Consider the following 15642-nt stretch of genomic DNA (forward strand, 5'->3'; position numbering starts at 1 on the left):
CTGAGGCCGGCGGCAGCGAGCGAGAGGGAGGGAGACCAAGCGGGACGGAAGATGGGGAGAGAAAAGACCGCGCCGGAGCCCGCAGATGCATCCGACCCGGGCTTCTGGGCAGAACCTCTGGGTTGTAACCGAGATGCCGCGGCGTGGCTCTGGGGCCCAGATCGGCCGATGCCGTGGGCACAGCGTGCAGGTCCGTCACCCCCTCTAAGCCCCGGTCCCTCCCGAAGTTACGAGCCCCGGGTCCCGGGGCGCCAGTGCCCGGGGCCCGGCACGCGGTTCCCCCGGAGCGGCAGCCACAGGTTCGTCCGTGTGAGGTCTGGGGCGCCAGCGCTTCGGGGTGTGCGCTGGGTGGGGAGAGAGAGCAGCGCGACGGGCAGGGCTGGAGTCTCGCGCCCCCCGAGGCTCCCCGGGTGTCGTGGGCGTCGCGCGAGAGGTCAGAGGGACAGGTAGCCCGAGCGATGTTCGGGAGGGCGGAGTGCGGCGCTGCAAGGCAGGAAAACGGCCCGGGCGTTTGCAGCGCCCCCAGCCCCGCCGCCGGGCTTCCCCCGGAGTCTCTCCGGAAGCGGCTGCGAACCCGGAGCCCAGCCTGGCTGCGGGATCCTCCGTGGCCATCCCCAGCACGTACCTGGGCTGAGCAGATCTAGGGAATGGGGGGGAGGGGAGGGTGGAGGCGGGTGTCGGGTACGACCCCCTCCTCCCTTCCGCCTTTCCCCCATCCCGGGGCAGGAGCGGCCGCAGCGTGGAAGACCTGGGCCCGGGGAGCTCGCCTGCAGCCCGGCCTCCAGCATCTCGGGCCCCGCAGCCGGGGATGCGCGGGGCCCGCTGCCATCCGGGCCCGAGAGAGCCAGCGCGCGGCTCGGCGTGGCCGCGGAGCGCCCGCTCGCTCTATATAGGCGGCGCCCACCCGGCACGTGCCCGGCCCCAGCGACGGGCGCGGCGAGCCACGGGCCGGGAGCGCGCCCCCCTCCCCACCACCTCCCACCCTGCGCCCGGCCCGGCGTCCGGCCCGGCCCCGCCGCCGCCCTCCCCAGAGCGCGGGGCGGGGCGCTCGCCGACGGGGCCCCGGGGAGGCGCGGCGTGCGGCGGCCGCCAAGCATGGTAACATGAACGGCGGAGCGTGAGCGCGGCTGCCCATCCCCGGCCGAGATTGATGGGCTGCTCGCGTCCCGCGCGCGGGAGCACGTTGGGCCGAGCCGCCGCCACTTCCTGGCTGGACGCCGCTGACATCTGTAGCCTCGCCCGGGCGCCGAGCGCCGCCTGCCCGGGGCTCCCGGGACCGCGCGCGACCTGAGCTCCGGGGCTCCGCGCTCTCCGCAGCCCGGTCCGGCGCGCACGCTGGCGCCTGGGCCAGTGCGGCCGGAGTCCAGGTGGGTGATGCCCGGCGGAGCGCAGGGGGGCGACGTTCGGGGGACCCCGGGGAAGGTGAGATCCCGAGCTCCAGCGGCGACTTCGCTGCTGGACACTTGCTGGGCTGGAGCCGCTTCCTCCCACGCAGTTCGCACGACTCACGCCGCCGGGTCCTCCCGCTGTAAGAGGCGGGGAGAGTGTGTGTGGGGGGTGTGAGCCGGACGCCCCCAATTTCCCGTTCCCTTAAGGCTCTAGCATGCATTGACTTGGCCGTCACTCAGGAGCAAGTCTCCGAAACGGTCTTCTGTGCTGCGTGGCTCTGGATTCATGGAGGTCCAGAGGCTTAATGATTTCCCCGGTCAAGTCATTTACTTCTAAGCCAATGGATGGTACCTTCGTCATAGATCGCCGGGGTGAAAGTAACTGTGCGTTTGTTCTGCAGATGTCCAACTTCCCTCGGAAGCCTGCAGATGGGTGCTGAGCACACAACAAAAGTTTTCTTGTTTTGTTTTGTTTTTTAGCTTCTGCTCAGTTTCTGGTGCTTCACAGGGGCCAGGAAAAAAAAAAGACTTTGGCATTAAACTTCAGCAGCAGTTGAGGGGACCATCTCCTTTAACTTTTCTTCTCTGTTATCGTTGGCGATGAAGAGGAAACAGAAGAGATTTTTGCAGATGACTTTGGTATTCACGGTGGCTTTAATTTTCCTGCCCAATATTGGTCTCTGGTCTCTGTACAAGGATAAGCACCTGGTGAAATCTACAGAGCCCGGGGAACAGCAGGTAAGTACCAGCAGAGAAAGATGCCAGGTGAATGGGCCAGGCACATAGCCCACTAAGAGATGTGGTGTTGCCTTGGGCTTTCCTTACAGGTCTCTGGATCAGAAATGACAAGACTCTAGAGTTTGGATTTTAAGCAAGTAGCTTGCAAGTCAAAGCGAGTAACATCATCATGGAACCGAACCAGGAAAGAGGGATTTAGAGGTTCAAGACAGGTCGGCGTCGTTCACAAGTGGTCTTTAGGTTGGTGAAGATGGAGGGGCATGAAAGGCCCCTGCTTATTTCTGAAAGTGGATCTGGAGAAGTTTTTTTACAAACGGATCCCATCTCCCCACCCCCATTCACCTGGTTTGAGTGCGTACCTTAAAGTGATTTGAACTCTTGAGATCATTAAAATTGTGAAGTAGTTCTAAGTAAAACTAAGCTGTAGTTTTCTGTTTGTGGTTGTACTTTTGATTTAGCAGCAGCTTTTCTCCTATAGAAACTTAGTCTCATGTTTCTTTCTCCTGTTGCTAAGGTGGTGTGGAATACTGACAGTTACTAAGGATTTCCATTCTGTTTCACAGTTTTACTGATAACAGTTTGTTGCTAAAAGCTGCCTTTATATCTGAAACACATGCCCTGTGGTATGCATTGCTCATGACCTAACAGATCAAAATTACTATCTCCCTGATAAGTAATGCAAAATAGTCCTGAAAAAGCATTGTTGAAATGCAATATTGTTGAATCCCTATATATTAATTGGGTAACTTCAGCAATTAAACTTCTAATAATGGTATTCAGCCTTCATGATATTAGTAGAATACCTTCTTAGTTGTGTGCATCATTTCAGGATGTTAACATCCTTAATTTCAAGGACCATCACCCATATACATTATGTACCTTCCACAGATAGAAATGTTTTTAGTAGTCCACTTGTTGGTAGTAGAAATATTTGTCAGTGGCAAATAAATGTGTTCTGGGGATTAACAAAGTTTAATTTTCCTTTTATGCTGTGAGTAGGTATTTGTGAAATATATAGAAATAACCTGCTTCTTAATTTTGTCTTGTAAGAATTATGAGTGTCTCAAATTTAAAGTTAACTAGTTAGTTGCCTATGGATTTTTTTGTGGATTGAAATTTTGAGGCAAAATGTTGACATAATCTCATGTTGGTTATTGTTTTTTCTAGTCCTTCCTAATAGGAATATAACTTTGATTTTAAGTATATTCTGTTCTTCATTTCAGTGCAAAAAAAAAGAAGATGGGAACATTGAATGTAAAACTTTTATTTTTTCTTTGTAGGTCCGTTATTTCTCCAATCTTTAATACAAAACAGGATTTTATTAACCTTATTAACAGATGTCAAGTATTTATTAAAAATTAGTAAAAATAATAATAGCAAGGGAATTTTTTTCTTTGACTTTAATTATCCAATTAATAATGACCACATGAAGTATTTGCTGGCATAGCTAACAAAATACTAATTTTATGAATGAGATCTTTACAATTTTCTCATGAGCTCTATTGATTTTCATTTTTAAAGATACATTTGTTTTGTCTAATGGCATAGGAAATAAAATATGACAGATGAATTCTATGACTTGTTATATGCTCTCCCACTTTCTGTTCTGTTCTAGTTCTTCTGTACTACTAATGGTACTTTATATCAGGAGGAAATTTAATGGGTTTGAAAGGCATAAAGTAGTGTGAGAGGAGCTGTTTCTCAAAGTTTCATATACTACAGAGAAAATAATTGAAATTGATGTATATCCTGTGACATTTTACTTTAATAATTCCATGCAGCAGTTTTAAAACCAAGAATAAAAGGTGCTACTATGTCATAAAATGAAGGTCAATCACATACTTCAGTGTTTTAACCCAACTTACTATCAACTATACAGAGTTTTAAAGGTAGCAATTCATTCATCATTAACTGAAAGAATTCTTGTAAAACTAGACAAGGTAAGCATTTATTAGGTTTTTTTTTTTTTTGCATTTTAACTGGATAAAGAATCAGCATATGCTGATAGAATCAATTACGTTGTACAAGAGCCAGGTCATTTATATACATATATATGGGCACATGACCTATTAAAAAGTGACTTCAATGATGACTACATACGCTTAATATCTTGATGCAATATTTTGCTGATAGTATGGTTTCAGTGTTAGTAAGTTGCTAAATGGGTTTTCAATTCCAGCATGCAATTTCATTGTCTGGTAATGTGTCCTTTAAATTATTTTTTAAAAAGCATGTTTATGGTTAATTGCAAAATAGTCTTCAAAGGCACCTTCTGCTCTATTTGTCACTGTGTTGTAAAGTGCTGAGGGTGGGACTGCTGTGCTGATGCAAGCGCTGACAGCCCCCAGGACTGACGCTGCTCAGGGCTGTCACGTGCCAGTGAGCCTCTGTTCTCCCAGCAGTGACGTGTACACTGGCGGTCCTGCCACCCAGACCAAGTGTGCTGAGACCGTTCAGAGTTACACACTGTCACAGTTTGCAGTAGTTCCGTGATGACAGTGGGTTTCATGGAAATGTTTTCTAGAAATTCTACAAGTACAGCTCCTCTATTGCTCTTAAAGACTCTTAACTTGTATTTTCTCAGAACACATCACTGTTTCCTATTCAGTATAAATATCCTAAGTTATATAATCTGAGACATGAATGAAAGGTATAATAGAAAACACTGATAGAAAGTCTCTTGAAAATATTTGGCACTTTTGCTCATATTTGTTGTAGTTTCACAGAAAGTTATATTTATAATATGACATTTTTAAATTTTAAAAGCATTTATGATGCATAAGTGCAAAAGATAATTTAAAAATATCCCAAATTGTTCATCCCAAAAAAAGCTCCTTATTTATTTTATGGCCAGAGATTACTGGAAAAAAAGTCATGCAATAATTAAAATATTGATTTATTCTTTGTCTGTACAAAATTGTAGCTAACGTTCTGAGATGTAAATGAATTTTTTTTTGTAAATGAATCTTTTATATTTTTAATCTTTTCTAAAAGTTTGCAAATGTTCTCATTTAGATGTCATTAAATTGTCAATATTATTTTGTCATGGGTTTTATACATATAGTTGAATTTTTATGGCTTTTTGCTACTAAAATGATATAAGTATCTTATTTTTAAACTACATAGTCTCAAACTTATAGAAATATTGATAATCATGGATATGATCTTTGGCTGAAACTGATTATGGCATAGTTTTATATAGCGATTCAAATATTCTTTCTTAAACATTTTTTGATTGCAATTCATGTATTCACTGGTATCTGCTGTCTTGGAACTAAAGTTACATATTTAGATCTTAATGAAGCTGTGCATTAGAATGATGATTAGAATAAAGCAGTACTTTGGGAAAAAACTCCTGCAACCTGCTTTGTTATATTATCCATCCCCATCATTTTATAAGTTTAGATAAATAAAAAGTGCCCAAACACTTTTTTAAAGAAAATTAAGATACTAGCTTTCTTTTCCTAATTATGTAAAAGATATGATTAAACGTAAGTCCCTGTAGTTTGGCAACTAAGTCACAGATAATATGTGCTGCAGAAATAGAGAGCAATTCCTTCAAAATACAGCAGTTTATATTTTGAAGGATTTCACATTTTGAAGGAATTTGAAATTTTATTTAATATGTTGGTTTGGGGGCCATCCCTGGCAGTACTCAGGGGTGACTCATGGCTGTATGCTCAGGAATCACACCTGGTGGTGCTCACAGAACTGTATCTGGTGCCTGGGACTGAATCTGGTTGGCCACTTGCAAGGCAAAGGCTTTATATTCTGTACTATATCTTGGGTCCCAAGATTTGCAATTTTATGAAGTAAAAACAAGGGTCAAAATCCTAGAATTTCAATGGAGATTTTATAGAGTTGTTCCAGATGTATAATGATGAGTTCAGAATGAATTTTGAAACTTAGACCTTGATTTCTATTTTACAAAATCACATTTAGTAAGCAAAGTAGACTGTTCAATACTCTTTTATTGCTGAGCCTTCTTATTTCTTTCTGTGTCAGAAGTTTTGTTCATAAATAAAGGATGCTAATTGTTGCTACATAACAAATTACATATAATCTACAAACCCTATGTGGGACATGGAATATATCTTCAATTCATAGTTTGATTTTTAGTTTAAGACCTTTGTGAAAACATTTTCTTGTTAAGTGTGGAGTTTAATCCCCATTACCAAAAACACTTAAAAATAATCTAAGATGTTCCATGGCAACTGTCTTATGGTTAATGAGTTCCATAGTTGGGGAAAACTTTCCTTCTTTCTGGCTACGAATGCACACTCCTTGCCCTGCCTTGTGGTGTTTTCAGCTTATTTATGGTGTATGGATGTCAGATAATTGGTAATCAATTTGTGCTTTTCATGCTTATCATAAAACTGTGCTGTGTGTCCTGTTCCCTTTTCAGTAGACACCTTAGATCCTAAGGACAGGAGGAGAAGAAAATGATTAATTTCCCTTCTCTCCTGCACCTACACTGCTCCATTAAATGAGACATGATACTTTTTTTTTTCAACTAGACTCTTTGTAATTAACCAAGATGTAGATTTTGAATTTGGGTTTTGAAAAGCTCCTTCTTGAATTTCTGGAAAGCCTATCCCCATTCACTACAGGCTTACACCACACAAGTCACATGAAAGGGTCTTAATATTTACTGTGGCCCAGTAGATGGTAATATGATTAGTTTATGACTTTGCCTCTAAGGAGATAGTATGAAATATAGTTTTCTAGTTGTAATTTGCTGAAAAAAATGGTGGGTGGAAAAATAGATTTCCCTCCTTTCCCCATTCTCAGTGAATCATGCTGAAGGTATTCTTTCCCTTCATAATTTTTTAAATGAAAAAATAGGTTGGGATATAATAGGAAAGGGTGAAGCATGTAATATAAAAAAGAGATTTGAGTTTTTTTTTTTTGATCACACCTGGCAATGCACAAGGGTTACTTCTGGCTCATGCACTCAGGAATTACTCCTGGCGGTGCTCAAGGGACCATATGGGATACTGGGAATCAAACCCAGGTCGGCTGCGTGCAAAGCAAATGCCATGCCTGCTGTGCTATCACTCCAGCCTTGACTTGAGATTTTTTAATAAAAAATTTTGCCAAGTAGTGGTTCTGACAAACTTTATTTCTATGAAATCCACTTAAGAAATGGCAAGAAATACCTTAAGAATGGATGAAAATTAAAACACGGAAAAATGTTTTATATTGTATGTGGGATGATGAAATGAGTCAGATTTGGCTGTTTTGTCTGATGGTCACTCTCATTTCTCACTTGCTTGACTTCTGAGGAAGATCTGAGTGCGGCTTATTCAGGTTCTTAAAACCACGGGCTGTGACCCTGTTTTGCTCTTCCCTTCACATTATCCTTATGGAATCATATATGTAGAAGTGCTAAGGAATAGAAAGAGGCTTAGAAGAATAACATAAAGTTCAAGGCCAGCTCATAAAATACATACTTGATCTCCTACTGACCTTCATTGTTCACACCATAAAGCTAATCATTTCGAAGTTGGCTCTTAATACAGTTTGATGCATGAATGGGCAACCACAAAGAACAAATAATGGCCATGCCCCCAAGAATGGGCACTTGGGTAGATAGAAAACGAAGGCAAGCAGGGCCAGAGAGGTAATATACTAGGTAAGGTGCTTGCCTTGTACCTGGAAAACCTGAATTTAATTCCCAGCGCCACATATGCTCCCCCAAGCCCTGCCATAAATGATCCTTGAGCACAGAATCAGGAGTCAGTCCTGAGCACAGTGGGATGTCCTGGATTTTTTTCTTTTTTTTTTTCTTTTTTCTTGTTGTTTTTGTTTTTAAGGTTGAAAAGTAGGGGCATGTCATCCACAAACATTCAGGACACAGTGATTACTAGTATCCTGATGCCACCAAACTCCAAGGTGGCCAGAAGAAGCTGAAAAAATAAAGGTACATTTAAGGTTTAATGACATTCACGTTTTCTCCCGTTTTTCTAATGGGATGCAAGTTAGACTGGATTAACGGGACACTCAGGTTTAGTGTTTTCATTTCACGTATTTATTAATCCTGTATTCATGAACACCAGAGAATAAATGCACCCATCCACATCACAGAGAAGACTTTAGTGCACTCCTTTTACATTGAGCTTTTTTTACTTTTTATACCCATCCCCATTGCTTTGAATTTACATGACCTGAGTTTGAAGTTCACCTAAACATTCTAGGAAAGTATGAAGGAAAGAGACGGCATGTCTCTGAAAGTCCCTATCTATGCAACAAGTATGCAAGTAGCAATAAGGGCTTCATTTTTTAGAGCTACATGCAATAAGTTAGAGCAATTTGTTGTTATCTGGCGACATAATCAGCACACTTATGTCTTCACAGACTCTGGCCCTGCCCACCAGTACTCTGTTGCAAGAGGTGGTGATTTTGAATTTATTACAAGTACTTAAACACTCGATAGCACAGCGGGTAGGGCATTCGCCTTACAAGCGGCCAACATGGCCGACCCGAGTTCGATTCCTCCGCCCCTCTCGGAGAGCCCGGCAAGCTACGGAGAGTATTCGATATGCCAGACACAGTAACAACAAAGTCTCCAATGGAGACGTTACTGGGCCCGCTCGAGCAAATCGACGATCAACGGGAGGGCCTTTACCTTTACCTTTACCTTTACTTAAACACTCAAGGGAAGTTGTTATAGACTTTGGAGAGCCAGTGGAAGAAATTTTATTATCATTTTGAATTTTTATTATAATAAAAATGACTAAATGTTCAGGACTGCCACCCAAATTTGATTTTCTTCTTTATTTTTGAACGTCTCTTCAGTAAGAGATGCCAGTTGAACTTCGCATAAGAGGAAGTATCACAATTGCCATCTCATTAAGTTTGTGATAACATAGACTCTGGAATCAAATGGGATCTGATAACTACACATAGCACTTCATGACATTTAACACGTTACTAATCTTCCCCAAGCAAATTTTCTCTTAAATCAAGAGGGAAAGTGAATCCATAGAGCATTCTTAACTCGTGGTGCAGTGCAGAATAAATGCTTAGTATCTTGGCAACATATCATAAGGATTAACAGATATGGATTATTGCTATGTTGCTATATTGATAAGTATTATCATTGATGAGTGATCATTTTCTTTAGCAAGGTAATTCATAGCTGTTTAATGGATATTTGCTTATGGTTTCTCTTTGCAGGCCTGTGTCAGGACAGCATTGTAGAGCCAATATAGGCAAGAATAGGTCTTGCCGTTACTGGAAATGTTTGATAGGGAAAATTGCTGAATCAACTTGATAAGGTCAAGAAAATAAAACATTATTTTCCTATAAGTTTGGGCCAGAACTAGTGTGAGCTTGTTAATTTTCTTGATAATCTGTTCACTTATTAGTAAAAAAAATGAGAATGGAAATATGAAGAAATGATACAGAGAGTAGGGTGCTTACATTGCATGTGGCTCTCCTGTGTTCAACACTGGCACTCCATATGGCCCATTCAATCCACCAGGAATGGTCCCTGAGCACAGAGTAAGGAGTAAGCCCTGAATACTGCTGAGTGTGACCTAAAATCTAGAAAAACAAAATGAAAAGGAAATAGTTTCTGGTATATTGAAATTATTCAAAAGCGGAAACCACTTTTATAAATTAATAAAATAGCATTTCTTTCTATTGGCTAACACTTCTTGTTCCTTATCCTCTGATGTGGAAAATCACCCTTCTATAATTCCAATGTCAGGATATTTCCCAGAACAAAACAACTTAGGTCTTAGAATATAAACAGGCATCAAAATGTACTAGGAAAATAAGAGAATAAAAGGGCAAAAAAAATGCATTCAGGAAAGAGTAGAATAAAATGCTTTAGAGTTTTCTAGACGTAGACGGAAATATGGGAACAAATAGAATAGGAAGGTACAATTACAATGACCTTACTCTAAAATTTCAGGTGCTTCCTGATTGGCTATTTGAAATTCACTGTTCTCTGCTCTTAATGGACCCATTGATTTTTGATGTGTTTACTAATCTTAATGTCTCCGGGCAACTTGAAAAGTAACTCATGTGCTAGGAGCATATGTTGTATCAAATATATGGCCAGCCTCTGTGCTCATTTATGGCTGCCCAGGTGATTCTGGTGAATCTTAGATGGTTAGTGTGTGTTCATTTGTCCCCTTATGCTTTTGTCACATTCTTTGCAATTGACCCCCATTGGACAGGGGTTGAAAGTACCACTGTAATTGGCATTAGGAACTTTATATTAACTACATCTGGGATCTTAAAACTACTTTTGCTGTTGCTGTTTTGTTATTGGTATGTAAATTTTGGTTGTGGGAGAGCTTGAAGTAAAAGGAAATAGAAGAAATTATCAGAATCATGAAGTGACTTTATAGGATCATCAGTCCCTTCTGTAGTTTGGAGATACCTAAAAGCATGTTACATTGTGCCCATTCTTCATTACCAAAATAGTAAATTAAAGAGATAAAATTTATATCTATGAAAAAAGGAAGCACTGCACACTATATTTTCTTTATGGATGAGGCACATTCTGACAAGGGAAAGTGCCATATGGGGGGATTTGATTATTCTATCAGTAGCAAAGTGGCAGACTATATATAATTGACTATGTACTACAAAAAATTGGAAAAACCTTAGATCACTGTGATCCAAGAAGGCAACTCTGAACAAACATTTACACAGCATTGAAGGACACGGATACTAACTTCTGTCTGCCTAGTTTTAGTTCCATTTTTCTTACCTTCTATCTGTGTGGTCTTGGGCAAACTCTTTATGTCCTCTGTCATTTAATACCCAACTCTTACAATGCCGCTTATTACTACTGAAAGGTGTCCCTTAGCTTTAGGATATGCTTGAGCTACTTTCTAGCCTTTCCTAAGAAGTTAGTTTAGCATGGTTATTTTTCTCAGACTTTATCAAATCTCAGTCATTTCCTCTCTGAATTGTCCCCTCACATTAATGTTTTATTTATCTCATTTTTTTCTACTATTGCAAGTGGCATATGGTGCAAGAACAAAGAAATAATCACTTAGCACTATATAATGGTTTAACTGTGATCCTATCTTTCTTTTCTCTCTTTCAAATGACTTTGATTAATTTTTAATTTAATTTGAAAACTTTCATTGAAGTATACCTTTGCATTATAACATAGACATTCTTGTGTCCATCATTGTAAAGTAACATCTATATTATATTTAGCACTAAAAATCTAGTTATACTCTTTGTATTTTGATTGTCCCTAGATTCTGATTTGCCATCCTCTCCCTCCCCTTCTTTCTGTTCCCCTCTCCTCCCCTTCTCTCCTCCTCTCTCCTTACTTTCCCATAACCACTAGTTGTTATATTTAATCCATCTCTGTTGACTCCTATATGACATGCAAATGAAATTATAATACTGTCTGGTCTTCTTCATCTTGTTTATGTTACCATTATATTGTCTATACACATCAATGCTGTTTCATAAAGCATGATTTAAAGATGAATAGTATGCATTGAATATGTGTACTGAAGTTCCTGTATCCATCATCAGTCAGTAGGCACTTGGGTTTATTCTTGCCAGCTATCAACGAAGTGTACATATACATTTGAATAAGTGCAGTATTTTTTAATTTTAATTTTTTTAAAATTTTATTTATTAATTTTTGTTTTGTGGGTCACACCCAGCAATGCTCAGGGGTCACTCCTGACTCTGCACTCAGGCATTACTCCTGGCGGTGCTTGAGGGACCATAGAGCATGCCGGGGATTGAACCCAGGTCGGCTGCGTGCAAGGCAAATGCCCTACCTGCTGTGCTATTGCTCTGGCCCCTAATTTTCATTTTTTGATGTGTTCTCAGGCTGGAGCGATAGCATAGTGGTCGGATGTTTGCTTGCACATGACCCGCCTGGCCGAGCCACGTTCGATTCCTCCGCGATTCCTCTGTCCCTCTCGGAGAGCCCAGCAAGCTACCGAGAGTATCTTGCCTGCACGGCAAAGCCTGGCAAGCTACCCGTGACGTATTTGGTATGCCAAACACAGTAACAACAAGTCTCACAATGGAGACGTTACTGGGCCCGCTTAAGCAAATCAATGAAAAACGGGAGGACAGATGTGTTCTCAGCAGTAGGATGACTGCTCATAGAGTTTTTAAATTTTAATTATTTTAAATATCCCATACTACAGTCCTTGATGGCTATACCAATTTACATTCCCACTGAGTATTCAAGGATACTCTTCACTGCACATATCCTCCAGCACTTCCTTTTTCTGTTTTGTATAATAGCCCTTCTCAGAGGTATGAGTTGATAGCTAGTGGTTGTTTTGATTTCTATATCCCTAAAAAACAGATAGACATTGTTTTATATGTCCTTGGGTCATTTGCATGCTTGAAGAGCTACCCATTCATAGATTCTGACCAATTTTAATTTTACTTTTAGATTTCTGTATTTTTATTTTTTAATAGAACATACTCAAATGAATGGATTAGAGATGCATGATATAAAACTACATTATGAGATGAATTATGTGCAAATAATTTTAAAAACAACTTTCATGTTTTGATAAAAGTTGTCTTTTTCATTTTTTTATATTGATCGAATCCCATGTGTTATACTCACTGTATTTTAAAAAATGATTAATTTTAATTGAATCACAGTGAGATACAGTTACAAGGTTGTTCATGATTGGGTTTCAGTCATATAATGTTCCAACACTTGTCCATTCACCAGTGTACATTTCCCATTTGATAAAAGTTGTCATCGTTTTCATTTTTTTTATATTGATAGAATCCCTTGTGTTATACTCACTGTATTTAAAAAAATGATTAATTTTAATTGAATCACAGTGAGATACAGTTACAAGGTAGTTCATGATTGGGTTTCAGTCATATAATGTTCCAACACTTGTCCATTCACCAGTGTACATTTCCCACTACCAATATTCCCAATTTCTCTCTCACCCTCCTGCCATATCTATAGAAGACAATTTTCTTTCTTCTCTTAGTCTTTCTCTCTGTCTCTCTCTTTCCCTCTCTCTCTCTCTTTCTCATCTTTTGGATAATATTGTTTGCAATATATATATATATATATACTAAGAGGTTATCGTGTATATATCCCTTTACCTACTTTTAACACATTGAACACATTGACAAGTCCATCTGGCCCCTGTTTTACCTTGCCTTGGATATTAGTTAATTAGCATTTTTTATATCCCACAAGTGAATGCAGTCATTTTGTATCTTCTCCTTTGGACTCATTTCACTCATATTGATATTCTCCATGTCCATCCATTTACAAGCATATTTTTCATGATTTCATTGTCCCTGACAGCTGCATAGTATTCAATTGTGTAGATGTACCAGAGTCTTTATCCAGTCATCTGTTCTCGAGCATTTGTGTTGTTTCCAGATTCTGTCTATTGCGAAGAGTGTCACAATGAAATTAGAAGTTATGCAATGAATATAGAAGTGCAGATGGCATTTCTGCTGTGTGTTTTTGGGACACCAGAAGTGGTATTGTTGGGTCAAATGGCAGCTCAATTTCTAGTTTTTTGGGGAATGTTTATATTATTTTTCAAAAAGGCTGGACCAGTCAGCATTCTCAGTAACAATGAATGTGAGTCCCTTTATGTTTTAGAGTTGAGTCCCTAAGCACAAGGATAATGTTACCTGTGCTTTCTTCTATGTTTTTTATGTCTTCAAGTCATATTCACCTTTCTTCTTTTTGATGAAATTTTAGATATGGTATTAAGTTTTTATCCATGTAGCTTTCATTATTATCCATGTTGCTGTTTAGGTTTTGTCACATTGATTGTTGAAGATAATTCCCTTGTTCATTTTTGATTACCTTATGAATCTTTGTTCATATATGTGTGATTTTATTTCTGGGTTCTAGATTAATTTCATTGATCCCTATGTGTTTTTTTTTATTCCAGCACCATGCTGTTTTAACCACTTGCTCTATATTGGGTAATCTGAAGCCAGGAAACATGATACATCCAGTAACCATCTTTAATAAAAATGGAATGAACTCACCAATTAAAAGGAATAAAGTGGATAGATGTATTTAGAAGCAAATCTCACCAGTATGTGTTTTAAAAAGACTCACTGAAGCTATAAAGACAAAGATAGACTTAAGGTGAAGGGATGAAAACTATTATAACTCAGTGAAGTTTTGTAAAAGGTTGAAATTCCTTTATTTCATTCAAAAATAAAATTTATACACAAACAATAGCAAGATATTAAAATGAATATTATGTAATTAAGAAACTAATACTTGTAGAAGACATGCAGTTATAATGTGTCCATCCAACGTAGCCATCCAAAAATATCAAAGGAAGTATTAACAAACTTTAAGGCATTTCTTAACAGTATAACAATTTAGGGAATATTAGATTTAATTGTAGAAATGGAAAAGTTATTTCCATTTTCCAAACACAGAAAATCACTACAAGAACAATAACCACATGACAAATTATTAAAATGAACTCTATAGATAGTTGCATGGCATTCGACCAGAGAATATACCATTTTTTAAAAAATGAATGCAAGTTTTTCAAGTGCTTGTGGAACAATGGAGAGGTGAAAGACTCTCTAAATACTTAGTTTAAACTAAATACTTAGTATGTTAGAACAAAAAACATGTCACTAAGTTTATGAAGATTGAAATTGTATAAAGCATCATTTTGGATTATAATGGTATGAAAGAAGAAATCAAAAAAGAAAGGGGAAGAATGCAATTTAAGAAGAACAAACAACATACTACTGATCAATTTTTGGGTCAATGAAGATATCAAAGGTTTAGTCAAAATACCTAGACAAGTGAAGAGAAAACTTGCCAGAATCTATGAAATGATGTCAAAAAAGTACTGATAGGTTTATAACAGAACAAATCTACCTCAGGAAACAATCATAAATTAAAAAGAAAAAGAAAAAGTTAGAAGATGGAGAGAAATAGAAATCCGATGATAAACAAATTAGATTTTTGAAAAAGACAGAATATCACCAGACTTTCTCCTTCTATGTGCAACCCATTGAACTTTATACCTGCTGCTCTACTTCAAGTGCTTTCACCAGTGCCAACAAGAATTTTTAGGTAGCTAGTTCCAGAAATGCATTTTATATTACTTGATAGATTTAAACTAAATACTCTTCTTTTTGATACAGAAAATGTGTTGGATAAAATGATTGAGGGGCGAGGTGTTTGGAAAGAAAATTTGGAAAACATGAAGAAAATCTAGGTAAATAGAATCATTATTGGTAGTTGCTTTACCTGTGCAAATTGCTATTTTGTTTTCCCGTCTGCGCTACACATTCCAGCTGCCACCCATATGCAGATATGTTTGATTATTCTTACAGATAATTCTTCCATTAAAAGGTTTTGTACTCATTTTTTATTGTTATGATAAAATTTATACAGTAAAATCCATTCTAGAATTAACTAGTGTTTGATATTTAGAGTTTAGATAAAATAATTGATATTATATTTCATCTAAAAATGCAACTAAAGATGCCATACAATGTATCCATTATGATATACAACTGTGCAATTTAT

General features: G+C 39.4%; 1 protein-coding gene across 3 annotated transcripts in view; it reads left to right on the forward strand.

The window, feature by feature from the left end:
* Window positions 1-219: 219 nt before the first annotated feature.
* GALNTL6 (polypeptide N-acetylgalactosaminyltransferase like 6) overlaps window positions 220-15642 on the forward strand; it is a 1198528-nt gene continuing 1183105 nt past the window's right edge. The window contains exons 1-2 of one of the 3 annotated variants that reach the window (XM_056113868.1): window positions 220-299; window positions 1869-2126. In XM_056113868.1, the coding sequence (XP_055969843.1) occupies window positions 1989-2126 (138 nt within the window). In that variant the 5' untranslated portion in view covers window positions 220-299; window positions 1869-1988. Of the gene's footprint in view, window positions 300-1055; window positions 1368-1789; window positions 2127-15642 lie in introns of those variants that run through there. The other 2 variants (XM_056113867.1, XM_056113866.1) reach the window with 2 other exon arrangements.

This window comes from Sorex fumeus, unplaced genomic scaffold (assembly GCF_029834395.1).
Source record: "Sorex fumeus unplaced genomic scaffold, SorFum_2.1 ptg000024l, whole genome shotgun sequence".
Classification (NCBI taxonomy): domain Eukaryota; kingdom Metazoa; phylum Chordata; class Mammalia; order Eulipotyphla; family Soricidae; genus Sorex; species Sorex fumeus.